The 15,707-nt window shown below is 42.1% G+C and overlaps 1 protein-coding gene across 1 annotated transcript in view; it reads left to right on the top strand.

The window, feature by feature from the left end:
• Positions 1 to 15,707, top strand: part of LOC124605516 (large neutral amino acids transporter small subunit 1) — a 367,273-nt gene that overhangs the window by 290,058 nt on the left and 61,508 nt on the right. Inside the window, exon 3 of the mRNA XM_047137258.1 lies at positions 8,611 to 8,736. Within this exon, the coding sequence (XP_046993214.1) occupies positions 8,611 to 8,736 (126 nt within the window). The remainder of the gene's footprint in view (positions 1 to 8,610; positions 8,737 to 15,707) is intronic.

The following is a 15,707-nucleotide window of genomic DNA, read 5'->3' on the forward strand; positions in this document are numbered from 1 at the left end:
TCCTAAAATTAACGTGTTATTTACTTTTGGGATTTTTAAACTCAGTTTTCTGCAAAATACCAGATGTTTTTTTTTTTTTTTTTTTTTTTTTTTTTTTTTTTTTTTTTTTTTTTTTTTTTTTGTTATCCAAACCTGTTTCGATAGCTATGTGTCATCTTCTGTGGTTTTCAATTTATACCTGTAAAAATGTTATACAAAGTTCGTTCTGTTTTAGCTCTAAAAATTATAACGCGTCAGTGTGTTTACAGTTTTGTTTCGACTGCTCTCATGAAATACCATTCGTTTTGAAAGTGGATTTTTACAGGTCGGCCTGCGTTTATACCTTTTTATGGTTTGACAACTGCTCACTTGCAAAGCAGTCGAAAAAACACCTGACATGTGCCACTGGATAACGGCCTTGGGAGTCGAAACAGGACTTGGTTTTTAAAGTAAAAAGAAAACTGCAACAGCCGCTGGCATTTTATTCAAAAATATTTCTACAGTTGCGGAACCTGCGTCGATACGCTCCACGTGCTCGACAAGAAATTTGCACTTCATTCTTATATGGTATTAAAAGTTTTCAAGTAAAAAAAAACGTAATTTTGTAGTAAACTTAGGTCGCGATACTCATGGAGAGACGCTGTTTTTTTTTATCGCCCCTAACTTGTTCATCATTTTGTTTTTGTCCAGCGGCGCACAAATTCTGAATATCTCGAGCGAGTTTTCATTGTGCGTTTGAAGGGACAGAAATTACTTTGTATGTGTGTGTGTGTGTGTGTGTGTGTGTGTGTGTGTGTGTGTGTGTGTGTGTGTGTTGCCCTGCAAATGAAAGCATTACCCGTTTAATTAAATCATTTATTCAAAACATTGCTTCTCTACCCCAGACGGAGGACAGAATTTCGCACAAGTTCGCGAAACGCTTAACTACTCGTACTTCTGCACTGTGGTCAGATGTTGCAAAATCTTTTGACTAACTTTGTCGGGAGCGTGGACAAATTGCATTGTTTTAGTCAGGTTTCCTGCCACCTTCGTTATTGGAGAAGACAGAGAAACCAACATTACCACCCAATAATTTCCCTCTACTAAGAAGACGTACGAGCTATCACTGTGAAGCATGGACCAGGTCACACAATTGAAACCGTGGCTACAAAAAACTCTAGGTCTACAAGGTTTTCAACTAATTAAGCAGATAATAACCCGGGTAATTGCACAGGGAGTGATAAAGACTTTTCTCGATGGGGAGATTGTGTTCTAGATGCTAAACAACATATTTTAACTGTGGTGACAAAGTTTCGTCGTGATACATTTCTTCCATTTGTGAACTGACTACCAAGTTACTTTTAGAATATCAGAGCAATTATTGCTCAGAAGAAAACGTGTACACCATAAAATGTGGTCTCAGTTACGAAAATAAAACAGCAAAAAACATTTCATAATCCTATGTTTAAAAATGCAGCAACTAACCCATATAAGCCACTCACCATAAATTTCTGTTGGATAGATTTTCCATGCTTTACGAAAAATGCCAATCTACTACGTGTCAGGGTTGTTTTACAAAAGGGCCCCTTTGTCTGCACAGTACCTTTGACGCACCAGGTGTCGCTGTTAGTACTTTGCCTGTCCATCTGTTAGCTTTCTCAAACTACTGAAATAGATGTTACAGTTTTACAGCTCGACAAACAGCAACCTCGAAACAATATTTGTGCGCTCGCAACTCTCGTAACTGCGTGCACAGGTGGCAGTCCGTTTCTGCACTTATCTTCATAGCGGAAAACGTGTGTTCGCCATTACGACTCTTCTGCGTGTTAACATATGATCCGAAAATAGACGAGAATGCCGCCGCAACGTAGCTTACGTGCAAATTTCTTCAGACAACCACATTATTTTGAGCCACCAACGTAAATCGCAGTTTACTGCGAACTCTGGTGGAATCAAAAAGTACTCTTAGTGATAAACATCTTACGTTTCCTGGTCATACCTTCGACGATCTGCATTATGTTCTGTCACGAAACTCCAAGAAACACTGTTCTTGTGCAGCTGCGATATCAAGGAAATTTAATGAACTTAATAAACGTAGTCAGTGGGCCTCATCGATCAAAATCATAGGTCTCGAGACTATAGAACAACTCTCGAAGTGGGAGTCGCGAGTTCTAGTCCCGGCTGTGAAAACGACACTTTTGGGTCTGTGTCTACCAGTTGTATGTCTTTTAGTTGTACGAGGCAGCTTAAAAAGTGCCCAAAACTGGAAATAGAGGGTCTATGTAAGACTAGCATAGTGTAGTTCTGAATGAAAACATGTTTAAGAACACTATCGGGAATGTTATTTTTCACACGCTGGAATTGATCAACATGGCTGTTATTCAATTAAGAATAGTTTATAGAGAACGCAACCTGCAACGAACACTTAAAAATCTTTATTTTGCTGTCATGACCGCTTTTGGGCTATAATGCCCATTTTCAGATGGCCACACTTCCTTCAACACAGTATCGTAGTGTCCAGTAACATTTCGTCCTCACCTGTACCGCATAAGAATATTTGCAAAGCTAGCTTCCCTTTATCTGCAATGTTTATGACTTTTCTAAAGGATAAAAAAACATGCTGATATGTTACAGTTGCTTATATATGAATTGGGTGACTTGTGTGCACTTACCTTTGCCTTAGCGAACGCCGTTCCACCTCATTTTTCTTCTTATATGTTTCTGGGAGAATGCACACATACATCGCACAAAAAACCGTGGCACGCAATCACTTCACAAATTCTCCAAGTCAGTTGTAGCTTTGGACATCTGCTTTTATATTTAATATTTTTGTTTACAATGTAAAGATTACCCACTAAGCAAAGTTAGCACTATTTCCCAACAAGCAAAGATTTCAACTACCCGCCCGGGTAGCCGCGCGCGTCAAACCACCGCTTCAAGACGGGGAGCTGTCACGACCCATGGTCGAATCTGCCCGGCGGACTGACGATGAGGTCGGTGTACCGGCCAGCCTGGATGTGGTTTTTAGGCGGTTTCCACATTCCAGAAGGTGAATACCGGGCTGGTACCCAAGTCTCGCCCCAATTACACGATTCGCAAACATTTAGAAAACTTTCGCTCACTTTTACTTGAAAAATCCAACACGTAGATAGCTGGGGCACACCACACACACATTCCGTCCCGCGGAAGGGAAGGGGTGGGGGCGGTAACGGGGTGCTGGCCGAAAGGTATCAGGCCACCCTTTAAATTAACTAGTTACACAGTTCGCAAATATTTATAAAACTTTCGCTTGTGACGACTCTTCTCTTAAATTTATTCTGGTTCTGACTGCTGTTCATTGCTGAATTAATGTACCCGGGTTCGATTCCTGGCGGGGTCAGGGATTTTCTCTGCCTCGTGATGACTGGGTGTTGTGTGATGTCCTTAGGTTAGTTAGGTTTAAGTAATTCGAAGTTCTAGGGGACTGATGACCATAGATGTTAAGTCCCATAGTGCTCAGAGCCATTTGAACCATTTTTGAATTAATGTAAGCGTATGTTGTAAATGTAATCCGAAAGCAAAGTGTTGTTCAAAGTCATGTGCATTATTTATGCGATCCATCCACAATTTCAAAAATATTGTGAGCCAAGTGGCATACGTTCAAAAAATGGTTCAAATGGCTCTGAGCACTATGGGACTTAACAGCTGAGGTCATCAGCCCCCTAGAACTTAGAACTACTTAAACCTAACTAACCTAAGGACATCACACACATCCATGCCCGAGGCAGGATTTGAACCTGCGACCATAGCGGTCGCGCGGTTCCAGACAAGCGCCTAGAACCGCTCGGGCACCTCGGCCGGCTGGCATATGTTAGACGAGGTTTTTGTGAGACAGTTCTGAGTCGGCTTCACCGGCATTTTACGTACCCATTGTGTATCCGAAAAAGCAATCTGCTGTTTTCGACATTAGGTTAAAGTAGTTCGATGATTTTCCTGATAGGCGACACTGTCAGATATTTTCAGTGACCTTATTCAAATCCCACAAGCCGAAATCACAAGGAACTTTGGCTTGGAGTGGACCTGTTTTATGAAAGACATTTATTAACACAGATTATGAAATGTTTTATCTGTTTAGCATATCATACGAAATAAAATGTTCTTGATAACAATTTATGAATCACACACAGCACGATCACATTCCAGTTTTGTGTAGCATTTCATTGTTACAGCTAAATAGAAGTAATCATAATTTTCCACCACGTACAGTATTTAAGCGTGAGAAGCAAAATTTAAAATTTATTTATTTTGTTTAGTTAGACGCTCAATTTCACATGCATGACACTACATGCAGATAGTTTGGGTACACACATTCCGTCCCGCGGAAACAGTGGCAACAGGAACAGCATACTGCCACCCCTTAACCATGCCAAATCAGCTCATAACCATGCCGACCTTGCACTATTATCTAATGTAAGCAAAGAGTACGTCTAGGAGGCAGAAATGTTAACAACAACAGAAAGAATACGTCATCTACAATGATGGGCTTATTATTTAAGGACTGCAAGACGTCTTACAAAGAATTTTTTCTTTATTACCGAAGGAGTAACTGACAGTGGAATTTTGACAAAACACGATAGGGTCATCAGAGTGCATATTCTAAGTTGTGCATATATGTACAGATCACTGGACAAACTTTACAGCTAAGTAATGTAACGTAGCCTTTTAAAATGAAATATATGAAATGATGAAGTGTTTTTTTTTATGTTAATTGTTGGAGAGGTGGGACACATCACAATGACAACAGCAGAAGTACTATAATAATAGGGGCAGAGAGGTGCAGAATTTTATATCAATGATAAAATCGGCACCCCTACTGCGTCGAATAGTATTACGTTACGTGAGATGCTCAAATTATTGTGACAGTCAGGCGCTGAAGTTATCGCTGGAAAGCGGGAAAGCTTGGTGATGCAGGACCGTACTAGCATTAAATTACAATGTAACATCCTGGCAGATTAAAACTGTGTGCCCGACCGAGACTCGAACTCGGGACCTTTGTCTTTCGCGGGCAAGTGCTCTACCATCTGAGCTACCGAAGCACGACTCACGCCCGGTCCCCACAGCTTTACTTCTGCCAGTATCTCGTCTCCTACCTTCCAAACTTTACAGAAGCTCTCCTGCGAACCTTGCAGGACTAGCACTCCTGAAAGAAAGCAGGAGAGCTTCTGTAAAGTTTGGAAGGTAGGAGACGAGATACTGGCAGAAGTAAAGCTGTGGGGACCGGGCGTGAGTCGTGCTTCGGTAGCTCAGATGGTAGAGCACTTGCCCGCGAAAGGCAAAGGTCCCGAGTTCGCTTCTCGGTCGGGCACACAGTTTTAATCTGCCAGGAAGTTTCATATCAGCGCACACTCCGCTGCAGAGTGAAAATCTCATTCTGGATACAATGTAACAAATGGCTGTCATAATAATAGCATTGCGATTCGGACTTCGTAAAAAAGTAAAATTAGACTGCTGGCTCGATTTGTGAAAAGGTACGTTCGACAGAGCGATGATGGCGCGCGATCGTTGCGTCACCCAGCCACCCAGTTCCAACGGCCTAATTAACTGGAAACGTATAAATAGTTCACAGTTACTAGAACAGGATCATGATAATTATGAATACGAATGAAACAAAGAGAATTTCCAATTGTAAAGGTGTATTACAAAATCAAATACAGAACCTCTTTCTGTGCACGTCCATTCGAAAGAGCAAACAAGGAGCAAAATTCCAGAGTTCAAACAAGATTAAGTCGCACATCAGTTTTATTGGAAAACAGATTATTCACGAATTTTACATTGCTTTTATGCTGTATGCTAATGTGGTGCTCTCTGGAGGACAATTACATCCTTGGCTTTAAATAAAGACTCGTTACAGTAAGTACCTGAGGGTGTTACAGCATATAAAAGGGGCAGTAATATATTTGCTCACTATGAGAATTCAGATTTAATTGGCTTGAGTCTGATGTGAAAACAGTGTACATTTACGTAAGTGCAGTTACAACAGTTCATAGGAGGCTTGAAAGTTAATGTTTGGCCATAGATTCTTAGAATTACATAAGAACAGTGTGTTGATTTTGGTCCCCCTCCTATGGTAGAATTTAGTTAGAACAGGAGCCATAGTGACCATTAATTCTAATAAAGCGATTCTTTGTGAGAACTCTGACTGGAGGGAGTCCATTGTTGGGCTAACAGCTCGAGGATGATATGCACAAGTTGTTACTGAGAACGTATTGAAGTGATGCAAACTCTATACTAAAAAGACTAGTACCTCTCTGCCCTACGTAATGAAACCCTATATTTAACACTCAACTCTAAAACTGCGATTATAGTTCATCAGCTTTAGAATACTACAGAACAAACGGAAATTCGTGCCCGACCGGGACTCGAACCCGAATTTCCCGCATATCGCGAGCGGTCACCTTAACCGCTTCGGCTATCCGAGCACCCCTCCAGGAACGGCCCAAATCTGACATTAAGACGGCCAGTCGCGAAAGCGTGAAACCCGGGTTCGTGTCCCGGGTCGGCGCAAATCTTCATTTGTTCTGAAATATTCTACAGCTTATTCGGAACTGCACGTCTAAGCATATTCAGATACATCCGGCGTAAAGTTCGGATATCCATGGCAGCAACTCCATGGCTAATGTCGTCTTTCGGTCCCTGTATTGTGTGTGGTTTTGTTTCTTCAGGTGTCCTCGCAGGAAATAACCACATGTTGTTGGATGCGGCGAACGTGGTGGCCACAAATGTTTGCTGACAGTTCGTTCCTCAGTGAAGACATCATGGACTCGTTCGAGCGATACCTTAGATGTGTGGCATGTTGCCCTATCTTGCTGGAAGAAGCAGTATTGTCTTTCATATTCAGTGAATTGAGCACAGAATATATCAAAAATTGCCATATATGCAGCCGTGTTGAGGGTAGTGTCAAAAACTATAGGCCCTATGACGCGCGTTGCCTGTTACACCGCACCAAACGCTGATTTTTTTTCCATTATGGGGTGGTTTCTGGCACATAATATTAGGGTTCTCCGTTGCCCAGTACCTCGTGTCCTGTAAATTCACATGACCGGAAAGATGAAATCATGCTTCTTCACTCTTTCTGTAACGGGAAGGGTCTAACAAACCATCGTTGAGGTTATTCAGAAACCATGCCCAGTAATCTATACGTTTCTGACTATCTTCCTCCTGTAATTGCTGCACAACCGCCACACGACATGGCTTCAAATTAAGACTCTTCAATATCCACTGACAAAGTCCTCCTCCTTAAATGCGCCTGTTGGGCCAATTTACTTGTAATGCTCATCTTCTTCTGTGCAGATGCACAAACAGTGCATCCTCTTACGGGAATCGGCAGTAAAGCCGCGAGTAATGTGTATAATGGGCAGGGCACTATGAATATAGTGCGAGACAATAAGTTGCGTATGTGGGTCTCACGGGAGGCGTGCCAGAGATAGGCCCCTGCAGACACACTATCCTTTGTGTCCTCGGTGGCTCAGGTGGACGTCAGCACGGTAGCTCAGCGTGGTCGGTCAGAGGGTTGGCTGCCCTCTGTAATAAAAAAAAAAACTGAAGTCAACGGCTCAACACTGAACTTGAACGGGTGTCCTGGCGCATCCGCACCGAACAAATGCTATGAACAACATCGAACAAAATGAGAAAAAAATAAAAAAGTGGTTCCCTTATAAAAAAAAAAAGTTTGATAGAGCGTCTGCCATGTAAGCAGGAAATCCCGGGTTCGAGTCCCGGTCGGGGCACAAATTTTCAACTGCCCCCGTTGACTTATATCAACGCCTGTATGCAGCTGGGGGTATTCATGTCATTGTAATTGCATGTAAACTTGTTTGGGCTCTGAACAATCCCTCTTCGAATGTCTGTAATACCATCTGGTATGCGAACTGAAGGAATTGTTTGTCGTTTCCAGTTTTGCACAGTCCCGTAGGTGCGCCAGTTTTTATACTGACTGTGTTGCTCCCTTTGCTGGTAGTCTTTTGTCCGAATTATTGACCCCTGAGAATTTCGCGAGTTTCTTTTATCGAACCTGTTTTCACAGCTGCTCCCATAATTTCAATTCTTTCGTCTATCGAGAAAGTCAGTTTGCAGAGCCGGCCGAAGTGGCCGTGCGGTTAAAGGCGCTGCAGTCCGGAACCGCAAGACCGCTACGGTCGCAGGTTCGAATCCTGCCTCGGGCATGGATGTTTGTGATGTCCTTAGGTTAGTTAGGTTTAACTAGTTCTAAGTTCTAGGGGACTAATGACCTCAGAAGTTAAGTCCCATAGTGCTCAGAGCCATTTTTTTTTTAGTTTGCAGAGCGCAAAGAGAAACGTGTAACTTCACTGATAACATAAACTGAAATGCTGACAGAAGAAAGTTAACAATTATTGCGTAAAACTGTCTATTGTTGTAACTGTTTGCTTTATTTCAGAAGTCGGAAGACTGCATTCGCATTCAAAGGGGAAGCGGGTTACTTTTAACTGCGCCATTCTGTGTAATCGCAGTTCGCGAGTTCATTCTTAGTTGAATACGGCTGTTGATCGTCAACGCAGTGTCTCCCAATGCATTTCACTATATTTAACAGACTGATAATTACTGTATTCTGTTTACGTAGCTGATGGCAGTGGGTTTGTGTTTTTCGTGTTTCAGTGGTGCTGACGTTCGTCAACTGCTGGGACGTGAAGTGGGCGACGCGCGTGCAGGACGTGTTCACGTACGCCAAGCTCCTGGCGCTGTTCGTCATCATAGCCGCCGGCGGCTACCAACTCTGCCTAGGTGAGTACCTTCTGTAATGTACAGCTGCGATGCACCGCACAGAAGCTCTTGCAACATGGTTCCGCAGCCTGTATGGGCTGTCGAAAGCCGGCCGCGGTGGCCGTGCGGTTCTAGGCGCTTCAGTCCGGAACCGCAGGACTACTACGGTCGCAGGTTCGAATCCTGCCTCGGGCATGAATGTGTGTGATGTCCTTAGTTTAGTTAGGTTTAAGTAGTTCTAAGTTCTAGGGGACTGATGACCTCAGATGTTAAGTCCCATATTGCTCAGAGCCATTTGAACCATTTTTTGGCTGTCGAAAGGGCGTCGATCTCCACTTCAGGCTGTAGAAGTATTTATAATATTCCAATTACGGCGTTACGCCACTTTCAAGCATCTACAAGCATGTGACACAACGTATCAGTGAAATATAGTAGAGACAACAGTAGTATGACCAATAGACAAGGAAATGTGTTGACATAAATGTGCTAATAAATATTCTATACCATATCACGGTGGAGTTGTAAGCAACCAAACTTTATAGGATTGTGTACTGCTTTATAGCCTGTTAATAAATCATAAGCACATTAGTCATAGAGTGGACCATTTTAATCCATCATGAGGAATAAGTCGGGATAGAGATGAGATACAGCAAAATGATTTAGATAAAAGCTGTAAGTGGCAAAGAGGGTCACGCATTGCTACCAATAGCCGTGACATTGAACGTGATTTTCGAAGTAATTTGGAGGTTAAAATAATATTTTAAACTGAGAACCCTGATATTTGATTCAAAGTTTGAAGGGAGCTAAACATTTTACTTATAAAATGATACATTATTCAAGGTAATAGTTAGTTCAATGAAGGTCAAATAAGCAAATATGTTTTTAGTTCTGGTAGGGATTAGATCGGAAAAGAGAAGGGATACAGCAAAATAGAATGTTAGATGGCTGGAAGGGGCCAAAGGGGTCATGTAGCTCTACCAGTAACCATGATTTAAAGGTATTTATCGAAGGTCATTCGAAGGTTGAGTTTGGTTTCATGGAAACCCCTATCTGTGACGTCGGATTTGGAAAGAGCAAAAATAAATACATCACAGCTTATAAATGTTACTGTGACATTTACAAGACAGAACAAACATAAATAAAACGTAGATTGTGTGGATTTACAAGTCGTTGAATGAGTCCCCTCGCCTCTCATTGCTCGGGATGCACCTTCCAATTTGTATGTAACATTGTGTTTACGTTGTACCTCTCGTCTGTTCTAAGTTAATCCCTACCAGAACTAAAAACATATTTGCGTATTTGACCTTCATTGAACTAGCCATGACCTTGAATAATGTATTCTATTATACGTAAAATTTGCTAGCCTTTTGAAATCTTGAATCAAATGTTAGGGTTCCCATTTAAAAAAAATTACTTTAACCTCCAAATTACTTGCAAAACCACGTTCAAGATTACGGCCGTTGGCAGCAATACGTGACCCTTTTTGTCACATACAACTTTTATCTAAAATATTTTGCTGTATTTTATTTCTCTCCCGATTTATACCACAATATGGATTAAAATGATCAAACCTGGATAATAGGGATAACAATAGTATGAGCAATGGAATCGGAAATGCGTAAACATGAACGTATTGATAAATATTCTATGCTGTGTCACGGTACAGTTACAAGCTAGAAGTAATGATAAACTCGTAGGGTTGTGTACTACTTTACAGCCTGTTATTAAGTCGTAAGTACACTACTTGTATATGTCATTCCTCAAACTGCATGTGAGCGTGAAGGGTGTCATGGCAGAAAGTAAAAATGGTGGCAACAGCTGCGACTCCTGTTAAGAGCACCATAATACCTAAACTTGTGCTGTTCAGATGGAGAGTGAAATAGAACTGTGGAAAAAGTAATGTAGGTTACCGTGGGGCAAAGATCATTACTACAGTACAGGTGTCCAAAACTGTGTACTGCATCAGTGTGAGTAAAAGACATTAGTTTTTAAGATTCCGTACCTCAATAGGTAAAAACGAAACCCTTATAGGATCGTTTCGTTGCCTGTCCGTCTGTTTGTCTGCCTGCCTAACAGACTGTTAAAATCCCTTTTTCTCAAGTACGGATAGACGTATCAAGCTGAAATTTGTCACGCATTGAGGTTTATGGTCCCTGGGCCACGTAATAAAAGTAAGCTTCAAAAAAGCCATCAAAAAATAAGGCCATTAATGACACATATTTTGATACTCGCAAATTCACTCATCTAAAACCTATAGATTACTTTCCGTTGGCCGAGAATCATGAAATTTGATAAGAAGCAAGGTTTCACAGCACAACCAAAACAAAAATACGAAAATTGTAAATTTGTATTTATATCATGTCATGTCATGTGACATCACGTCCTCCGACGTCAAACATGATATTAAAACAGTCTCGAAAGTCTTGGAATCCAGGGAGTCGATGTCGTGCCAGTATCAAAGTCGATAACAGGCAGAGATGTTTGTGCGTCTCGATTCCTAGACTGTATGAACTGTCTATGTACATAATTAAGTTTGAACAGAACCCTCAGCGCTCGGATCCTACTCGCACCTGATTTATATATAAATTGTGTGTGTGTCACTATGAAGTGCGTCAGTGCATAATCATTTCTTTTAAGAAGACAGACTCATCGTGTCAGCCTTATTTACGTACAGCGATTGGACGAAAATGGAAATACTGCGAGAATTAAATGTTCGAACATCAATGCATATGCTGACCAAGCATGCAGGTTGCGCTGTTTTATTTGACAATAAACGGTACTTGTGCAGCTCCCTCAGACGTTGCAAGTGTTGGTCGTGGTCAAAACAGTGTTCTGTGTAGTTGTGAACGCATTATGTCGGAGTTAAGTGAATTCGAACGTGGGCAAACTGTTTGTGCTCATGGTTGGGTGCTTCCGTAACCAAAGTTTTGTTGGTGTTTCAAGAGGCACCGTATCGAATATTTTTACCGCATACAGGGAAAGCGGAATTAATCTCTACGTCGCAACACAGAAGAGAGTGTGTGCTGAATGACCGTGAGAGACCATCATTGTCGGGAAAAATATGGGTACTGCAGCTGCAGAACTGAAGAGTCATACTTGCGAACACTGTCAACACCAAAACATGAAGGGAGCTCCATAAGCAGGGAACTGCAGACGAGCTGTATTCCAGAACCACTCATCGTAATGCAAATGTGCGTAACGTGAAAATGTGGTGCCGGAGCCATAAACCTGGTCAATGGAGCGATGGAAGAATGTCATCTGGTCGAATAAGTATTGTTTCACAATGTTTCACTCTTGTGGCCGTTTGCGTCATACTGGGAGTCCAGTAATGATTTGGGCAGCCGTGTCGTGGGTACTGTGCAGAGTCGCGTTAGTTCCATGGATTATGTGACCATTTTGCTCATCAGGTCCATCTCGTGATACAATATCGTTCCCCGGTGGTGGTAGCGTGGTCAAAGACGACAGAGCTCCTCTTCATACAGGACTGGTTTTGTAAGCATGAGGATGTATTTTTACATCTCCCCTGGCCACCACAGTCACCAGATCTCACTTTTATTGAACCTTCGTGGTCTTCTTTGGGGAGGAGGGTGCATGGTCGCTATCCTCCTCCATCGCAGTTACCTGAATTTGTCACTATTTTGCAGGAAGAATGGTAAAAAAGTCCCTTGTCCCTTGAACACCATACGGGGCCTGTACTTACCCTTTGCGAGACGACTGGAAACTGTTTTGATGCCAATGGATTTTCTACACCGTATTAGACATGGTAGTGTTTTGTGTTTCTATTTTAACGCGCAACCTCTGTATTTCAAGTGCATAACTGGACAGGATTATTAGTCATCTATATAAAAGGGCATTGAAACGAGAACATTGTCAAACCAGTGTTTAAGCATGAATTCATTCAACGTATTATAAACACATTACTTGCTGCAATAATTTTTGTCGAATTCGTGTCAGACTGGACATTGTTTCCAGTGTGCGTGCACAGGGCGTGATATTTGTAGAGTGAATTCTTACTTAAACACCTGATTTGGCATAATGACCTCGTTGCAGTGATGTGCTACGTCGTTTTATACAGAGTCTGAAGAATCATGTCTGACTACGCACGTGAAACATGTACAACGTGTCGAAAGATGACCGTGCGCTCTAAAAAGGAATGAGTATGCATTGACTCACTTCATAGCGAGCTTATTTAAGAATTTAACTGTTACAAGAAAACTGAGAACAAAATGTATCCTTGATGTTGATGTTGACATTTAGATAATTTGTGAGCCACGAAATGCGATGTTTTAAATGAGGTTAATAGGGGAAAGAATCTCTTTTCTAAGAGAGCGATTTTTCTACAATCTTAATCATTTAGAGAAAGCTTTGTAGCATAGCATTTTTGAAGACATTGATCTATCTTGGATTTTTTTACTCCACCATTACAAGTTAAGAAATCTCATTTCCGAATATTTGTTTTTCTTCCTACTTCAGTTTATGCCCTGGTTTGATTCTCCTAAATATAAGCGGCGATGTCAACTTTTGTAGGGGAATTAAATTGGAAGCATTTAGGCGCACGTTATACCTTTTCTACAAAAACGCGAAAAGCATTGAACGTAAATTTAGTATGCACATATAATATCATGCAAACACGTGACGATAATAGCGGCCCACCGAAAGACTCAGTTCGGGTCAAACTGTAGTAGTAAAATAGTGACAGTCACCAAAAAAGATTTCTCTGTTGGTCCATTACGGCCCGGGAACATCGGCTGGTACGTTCTTTTCAATTCAATAAACTTTTCCAACAGTCGTGCATTTTAAGATATTTTATTTTATTTTATTTTGAAACCTACCAGTTTCGGCAATTCATTTTGCCATCTTCAGGCCCCAAACGCTTTTTTCGAATCAACAGACTTATCGTATAGCGCCATAAAACTGGATATCGTGAATTCCAATCGTTGTGCAGCTGATTCATACGAAAGCGTGACAGTAAAGATTTTGTCACAACGTTTTGCTGCCCTCGACAGTTGCGATAGCTAAGCTCAAATTAAGTTTCGTAGTAAACGTGACGGATCACTTCGCAGAGTTTACAAGTTTACGAGGTGACTGTCATTCGGGTTTCTCTGAATTTATCATTATCTGATATTCTGTTCTAAAGATCTCGTCAAACGCCAATAGTGCCCCATCTCTCTAGTCTTCCTTCTTCCACTATATTATTATTTTGTTGTTAATTTTCTAGTCTTCTCTGCTACTTCTGTCTCTCTTCTTCTTCTTCTTCTTCTTCTTCTTCTTCTTCTTCTTCTTCCTCCTAGTCTTCTTCTTTCTCCATTCCTCATTTGGTAACTTGTCTAGATGACAGGAACTATACTGAGAGGGGTGGTGCAGTGATTGAAGCACTGGGATCGCATTTGCGATTACTGGAGTTGAAATCCTCGTATAGCTAACCAGATTCATCTTAGCTGTGGTCTCAAATTTTGAAAAGGACACGTCTGATTTACTTCCACATCGTTGTCCAATCTTAGCTTGTCCTCCATTTCTAAAGAAGTCGTCGTCGACGATATGTTAAACTCACTGCTTGCCATGACAGAGCATAGTGTGTCGATGACAGTAAATGAAAATTAGATTTTGTAGTGCCGTTAAAGGGTACAAAACAAACATGAATTTATGCTTTTGCATGTGCCTGTGTCTAAATAATTTGCACTGTACTGCACTTATTATTCATGTCTCGAAATTAAAGTTATATGTGTCGTTGTACTTGTGTTGTACTGTACTTATAACCTTAATTTCGAGACACGAGTGATATATGACACTGTACAGGTTGTTGGTCCCGCCTGCTAAAATGTAGCTTCAACACCGTGGTAGAAAGTGAACGGTAGGAATAAAGAATACACACTATAAATTCAGCAGACCCGCCTCCATACCGAGGTCTGTAACGCACGCCTGTGCAGTGGTGGTCAACTCTGATGTACGCCGGTTCGTATCCTGTATCACGGTCGCGCTCTCGCTTCCCGAGCACGGGGTCCCGGGTTCGATTCCTGGCGGGGACAGGGATTTTCACCTGCCTCGAGATGACTGGGTGTTTGTGTTGTCCTCATCGTTTCATCATCATCGTTCATGAAAGTGGCGCGTTCGGACTGAGCAAAGGTTGGGAATTTGTATGGGCGCTGATGACCGCGCAGTTGAGCGCCCCACAATCCGAAACATCATCGCATCCTGTACTGGAAAATGTTGACTACCAGTATTTGTCAGCAAGTGGAGGAGAGATGGCACCAATGTTCTGGATTACATTCCAAACTTCTGCGTAACGTCTCATGAATTGATGGTATATACCACTGTTCGAACCGCGCGACCGCTACGGTCGCAGGTTCGAATCCTGCCTCGGGCATGGATGTGTGAGATGTCCTTAGGTTAGTTAGGTTTAAGTAATTCTAAGTTCTAGGGGACTGATGACCTCAGTAGTTAAGTCCCATAGTGCTCAGAGCCATTTTTTTGAACCACTGTTCGATCGTGATCCATCCGTCGGATGGGGACATTAAGCCCTACGGCTCCCTTAGTGCTACTTGAGAAGAGTGGGCTATCTGCCTGCAGAGGGTTTCATCCTCTCCCTTCCTTACATCCATTCAACACAAACCCTATATGGTATAAGCGCTCATCAGTCATCCACACGACTCAGGTAAACACTTCATAACAGGTCGGAGGGAGGCAACGGCGAACCACCTACGGCAGATCCTTGCATCGAACAGCGATGCAGGATACTGCATCTGCTCCATTACGCTCATTCCCTTAATATGAGACTACGTTGACTTGAAGTTTAGTAATGTTTCGCGATTACTTCTCGGATTATAAAAGGTCAGTTTCGGATCTGATACGAAATGGAGGCGAAAGTGGGTATAGCACTAGAAGATTCCTCGCGCTAACATCCTTCATCCATAAGGGAGGCAGAGAGCGCACAGTAGAGGGGTGACGTAAGCCGGCCACCCACCTCTCCACCCACGCTGCGGCTGCTGCTGCGG

Source organism: Schistocerca americana, chromosome 3 (assembly GCF_021461395.2).
Source record: "Schistocerca americana isolate TAMUIC-IGC-003095 chromosome 3, iqSchAmer2.1, whole genome shotgun sequence".
NCBI lineage: Eukaryota > Metazoa > Arthropoda > Insecta > Orthoptera > Acrididae > Schistocerca > Schistocerca americana.